Raw genomic sequence first — 6000 nt, forward strand, 5'->3', positions numbered from 1 at the left:
ACTTGAGCTTCTTTCTACTTCTTTCCTTCTCTCGCTATTGGGATAAAGCAAGCAGATACAATGTGTAAAGTGTGGGAATCAGTGCTTTACAGCAGTTATATTTATAAGCTAAACAAATGTAATACCTGTCTCGGTTAAGGACGTACGTTATTGTACGGAATGTTGGGCGAATGATTCTAATGAAAAATGCCCGCGGTGAAAACAATGCTATCATCGGTTCCCAATCAAGTATTTAAGGGGAATTCTGCTTTGAAATCTTTGCCAATGGTAAACAAATTTATATGTTCTGCTCTGGCACATTCAACCAATCTGAATTGGTTTTGGTTTTAATTAGTTCGAGTTGTACTTTCAAGGAGGTTGCTGTAACAGCTCGCCAGAGCAGATGCTACGGCTGCGGAGCAGGCGCAGGAAATGCGCCGACAAAGGAACTTCAAGCCATTGAAACTAACTAAATGAATGAATTTTTGCTAATTTTCAGAGCTTCTTCGGGCGAAGCATGACTTTGTACGACGGGGCAAGGAGTCTATTACCACATTGAAAACCTTACTGATGCTGTATCGTGTCCTAGTAATAGGCGGCGTTTGGTCCTAAGCGACATGTCCTGGCGAAATGGTATCCGTACAGCTTCTTGCCCACAAGTCTCACCAAGAACTAGGCACTGAAGACGACGACCGGGCCTCTGGCGATCTGAAACACTGACGATGAGATCCACAACAAACCCGCATTGCACAGCATGGTCTGCAGCAGATCGAGCAGAGATGGCGTTGAAATACAGTGTTATGTTTTTTTTAAGGCAAAACTCTTCACGTACCGTTAACGTGCGCATAACTAAGCTATACTGTCCTCTGTTTACGATTTCAACAAGGTCACGGATGGTTACTTGATGATCATGGTCTCTGCGAGGTCTGCGATGATGATGCATTTGTTGTAGTACCCAGATTTGGTCGATTACGCTAGATGACTGGTTACAAGAGAGAGGGGAATCAAGAGCTCGATTAAGGAAACTAACTTTGATTGATTTCGTTCAATCAGGGACCGTGATTCACGGTCTTGTTGGGCGAGGCCGCTGCTAACGGCCATTTTACACACTTTACACACTTTGATGTAGTGTAACAAGTGCAGACCTACGATCGAATACATCACAAGCTCTTCTTGAGCTTCATGCCTAAAAGTAGTGGATTGCAAACGAGCTGGAGAGGACGAGTAGTGGTTGCATCACAAACGCCGTGGACAAGGCTGCTTGTGGTATTGTTCTGGGAACTCCTGGTTCGCAATCGTAATTAAAAATAGTTCATTTCAACGTAACTTTGTTTTAGGAAATTGTAAAATAACGGTTGATAGAAAAAGCACACCGTAAAATTGCAAAATGTACACCAGTACACTGCAGCCAAAACGATTCGGGGAGGGGGGTATACAACTCTGTTGTATACGCAATTTTTTTGAAGACACGGCTTCATTCACCGAAAGATTCGTAGTTTGCAGGCGGAAAACTACCATCGGAGCTGATGGACGGCATGACGGGTCCAGCGCAATGCACTTTCCGCTAACTCCACCACTGAAGCCAGACAGCTGGATGAAAACGACATTTGCAAGGCACCGGTCGCCACCTTTTGTAGAATCACCGCGTCCAGTGCCTTCCTCCCAGTGTTCGGATCAATTCTCGCGTGCGAATATGGTAACGAGTGAAGATCCAACTCCGATAACATCACACCAAATGAGAAAATATCCGCTTCCTCATCGTAATGATCGGCCATCATCACCTCAGGTGTGTCCCGTACCCGGGAATACGAGTGGTGTTCCAGAAGGCCGTCCGTTGGGAATGGTTCCTGGCCCCGCAGAAGTCAGCGCCTCCCCTGCTCCCACTCGTGCTTACCGTGCCTAGGACGGCCCTGTCCTACTGTTGATCCCGTCTCCGACGACTCGAGGAACGCAAGGTCCCGCTGCAGAGGTGGACTCGCTCGACCTGGAGTCGTCGGGACGGAAGACACAGAGCCTCCCGACACCAGTACGCTATGACCAGGCGGAGAGGTGTCATCAAGATGAAGAACGAAGTATATTTAGTAGTTATGTAGCGTCCTACAACATGCAGATCTAGCAGGAGGGAACGCGCGGTGGCGTGCTCCCCTCACTCGTACATTTTCCCTGCCTTTCGCGAGACGACGAAGGAAGAAGAAGAACAAGAACTTAGTTGTGTTTAAACTCTGTTTCTTCGGTTCTTAGCGTTACTACCGCACTGTGCCTACCTACACGAGTCCTTCTAATATCAATCCGTTGCCTGCCCGACCCCGTCAGGAGAAGGTGTACGACAAGTTGGTGGAGAAGCAGGGCAGGCAACCCGTTGAAGAAGGACTAGAAGCTAACTCGTGCAACACGTTCAAGGGTCGACGACGCGATAATGTCGACACCGTCTAGGTCGAGAGGATCGACCTCAAACCCCGCGCAGACGAGCGCGATATTGGCGGCACCGGCGAGGCCTGCCATCACCACCCCAGGCGGACTGGGAGCCGTGCAAGCAATGGTCCAGAGAGCGGCTGGCGGTACTACCCGAGGCCGAGGGAGCGGTCGGTCATCTCGTACTTCAGGCCAAGGACGGAGTCAGTCCGTGACCCGCGGAAGCGTGGCGGCCGCTTCGGAAAGCGCCGACCCGAAGGTCACTCAGGCACCGACGCCTACTCAGGGAACGGTGCCGACGGGAACGTCGACTGTCTCGGGGACGGCGGGAGCAGACGCAAGTCCAGTAGTCGCGTCGAAGACCCAGGGGGGCCCCGTGCAGGCACCCAGCCCAGGTCTTCAACGCGCGATCGATTACTTCCAAGGCCAGCTAGGCTTGTCGGTGAGTGAGGGATCCACCTTGATTCCCTCCCAAGCCCACACTGAGAATGTGGCCGGGAGTCAGACAGTTGCACTATCGACACCTCCCCTTTGGAACTACGGAAGAACCCCAGAAGTGACCAATGGGATGACTCCCCTGATAAATTCTGCGACCACAAGAGTAAGGACGGCCATCCCGTCCTACGGGGGTTGTACTATCGGGAGCCAGATGAACCCGACCAATCCTGGATTCAACCCATTCTTCGTTAACCCCGACTGGGCCCGCACGCCCGTGGTGCCCCAGACAATCCCCGCTGCTTCATCTGGATCCGCTTGGAACACCCCCTTGACTGCAACGCCGGCCGGGTGGCAAAGCGCAGCCCGATCCGGAGGATATTCGTATGCGTACCAACCAACTACTCCGAATACTCCGGCACTCTACACTCAGAGTGGGTGGCCAGGGACGCCATCTACTACTACGGGAAGACACTACGGACCTGGAGGGCCAAGTGGACCAGGAGGGCCAAGTGGACCAGGAGGCCCGAACGGTCCGGGAGGACCTGGAGGTCCGGGAGGCCCGGGGGGACCGAATCCTCCTGAGGGCTTCCCTCCCTCGTCGGGAGCGCCGTTTCCAGGGAATAACGGTTTCACCGGTGGAGGCTTCCAGAATAGTGGCCCAACTCACTCGCAGATGATGGGATACGTGTCGTACGGGATGCCTTCTCACATCAAGAATGCGGTCCGCATGATACAACCGTTCTACTCGGATGGGTCTTCGGTAGAGAAGGCAAGGACTTTCTGGGAAGCATTCGAACGTGCTACGGAGGGATTGAGCGAGCCCTTGAGGCTGAGTGCGTTCCGTGAGTGCTTAAAAGGAAAGTCAGGTGAAGAATGGTGGACTCACTCGCAGATCAACGACTTCGAGACTCTCCGGACACGGTTCCACAACCAGTTCGTGTGCCAGACCCCGTTGCAGATGATCGAGCGCCTCAAGACCACCAAGCGTCCAAAAGGCGTGTCAGCCGAAGTTTGGGGAGACCAAGTTTCTAGTCTATGTGACGCCGCTCAGTGCTTCGACCCTCAGATGAGGTACCAGTACTTTTTGTCGGGACTGCGTAACTCGGAATGGAAGGCAGCGCTGGCTACGACCATGGTGAATTCAATTCCCGAAGCCGTAGCCTTCCTACTGTACAAGAATATGCACCTACCGGTCGAAGATGCGTCCGAGTTCGAGGATGACTCGTCGAAGAACGATGAATCCACAAGAGCTATGGTGAGGCAAGTGATGGGAATGGTACAGCAGACTCAAAATCTGCTGGCGCAACAACACCAACTGGGGGTTCCTATGAACCACCAAGTCGCCGCCGCGTACCAGACCTCTCAACAAAGTCAAGTACCGAACCAGATGAGTCCGGTGGCTCCTCCGTTCACACCTGGGAGAGGAATTCGCCAAGGCGCAGACATGTACACGCAAGATGGCCACATTGTCTGTGGGAGATGCCACACGCTGGGGTGCAGTAGAATCACCTGCTGGCGGAGTCGAGCCACGTGCACTAACTGTGGACAAGAAGGACACGCCCGTATGGAGTGCGAGGAACCCTACAAGCAGCCTAATCGGCCCCAAGGCCAGAGTCAACAACGCACTAGCCCCTATAACAACCGTAACGGTCAGCAACGTTCCGGAAGGGCTTATTTCCTCTGCAATCAGAAGGATCATCTAGTTGCAGAGTGCCCGGTGAGAGCTTCATTTCAGCAGTACAAGTCGCAACAATCGACGGGGAGCGGTGCTCATCAAGGGCAAACACCGTCCCAGCAATGACGGGGGCGAGAGGAAGGGGAAGAGTGCGTCGCTCCTTCCTCTTGTCTAATTAGCGACGCAAACGAGGCCGCTTTGAACTCTCGAGGAGAGTCGACCGTCGCGTATGAAGTGGGCCTCGTCTCGAACGGAATGAATCAACCCACCCGGGATGCGACTGAAGTGAAGGTAAATGAAGTGTATGTGACTGAAGAAATGGATCAAGAAGGACAATTTGACGAAGAGCTGAGCTCGGAGAGTACCGAGCGCGTGCAGAGTGTGTCGATGGTAGCAGAGGCTACGGAAGCATCGAGAGTGAACCCGCAAAGAAAAGTCTGAGGAACTGAATGAAGCAGAGGAGCTGATACAAGACGTATACAAAGAGGAAGGGAGCTCGCGAGGAAGCCCCCCCTCAAAAGGAGGACGGCCAGAGTGGTAGAGAAAAACCCCGTGGCCCGCGCAAACCGTATTATGCCCGCCTATTCACGACAGAAGAACTCGACGATCTCGAAGCTGGAAGAGCGACAGGGGGTTTCTGAAGAGAAGGAAGAATACGACAAGGAGCTCGAAGACCGCCTCATCGGTCTCGACGAAGTTGCACTCAAGGAACATGTGAAGAAGAATGCTGAAGGGCAAAAAGCTGTGTCGCTGGGCGAGCTGAGCAAGATACTAGACATCCCTGAAGAAGTGTTAGCTCGGACCCGAGAGGCCGCTTCCGGAGAGCTGTCCTCTCCGGAATATTGGTTAGAGTGGTACCGGAGAACACTAGCCACTACTGCTGCTGCTAAACGTGCGAACCGTGACTTTAGGTCTACCCCGATTGGGAAGACCGTGCTCGAAGGCGAGCAAGAATACGACATCCCAGCTCAAACGGACGCTGAGGACGACGCCGACAAGGGAGAGTTGGAGGAACCCGGAGGAGTGTTCTTGGTAAGAGCACTCCCTCCGCCGGGGAAACCCAAGCCTCCGGACGGAAGTGTCGACATCGACGAATTTGTAGTACGAGAAAATGTTGGCGTGGAGCTATCTGAACACCCTCCCGTGGTGGGAGCGGTAAGTCCGCCAAGTGGAAGTCCAGTCGACAGTGGAAAGTTACCCGCCGAGTGGCGTGGGTTGGTGCGCAGAGTTGTCTATCTGCTCGTTCGCCTGGAAGAAATACAGAACGGTTCACTTTGTCTCCTGTGTCAAACGGCCAAACCGCCTATCGAAGTACTCTCGGATGGAGAAACCGTACCACGAAGAGAGCAAGATCTGAGGACAAGGGCTGGTCGAGTAGTGGACCACTTCGTCGACCCCAAGGAATCTGCATTGAGAGAAAGAGTACTTGAAGGAATACGAGAAGCCTATGAACAAGGAGCTGACGAAATGCGCTTAAAGATCACTGAAAGGAGCTC

General features: G+C 53.0%; 2 protein-coding genes across 2 annotated transcripts; one reads left to right on the top strand and one right to left on the bottom strand.

Annotated features, from left to right (window-relative positions):
* Window positions 1-1490: 1490 nt before the first annotated feature.
* Window positions 1491-2137, bottom strand: PPTG_22620 (hypothetical protein; the record flags this gene model as incomplete). Its single annotated transcript, XM_008905476.1, has 3 exons — window positions 1491-1826; window positions 1899-2010; window positions 2130-2137. The coding sequence occupies 3 exons, from the start codon at window positions 2135-2137 to the stop codon at window positions 1491-1493; spliced, it is 456 nt and encodes a 151-aa protein (XP_008903724.1).
* Window positions 2138-2515: 378 nt separating this feature from the next.
* On the top strand, window positions 2516-4945 carry PPTG_10004 (hypothetical protein; the record flags this gene model as incomplete). The annotated part of the gene is made up of 2 exons (XM_008905255.1): window positions 2516-4617; window positions 4684-4945. The coding sequence occupies 2 exons, from the start codon at window positions 2516-2518 to the stop codon at window positions 4943-4945; spliced, it is 2364 nt and encodes a 787-aa protein (XP_008903503.1).
* Window positions 4946-6000: the final 1055 nt, after the last annotated feature.

This window comes from Phytophthora parasitica (assembly GCF_000247585.1).
Source record: "Phytophthora parasitica INRA-310 unplaced genomic scaffold supercont2.20, whole genome shotgun sequence".
NCBI lineage: Eukaryota > Oomycota > Peronosporomycetes > Peronosporales > Peronosporaceae > Phytophthora > Phytophthora nicotianae.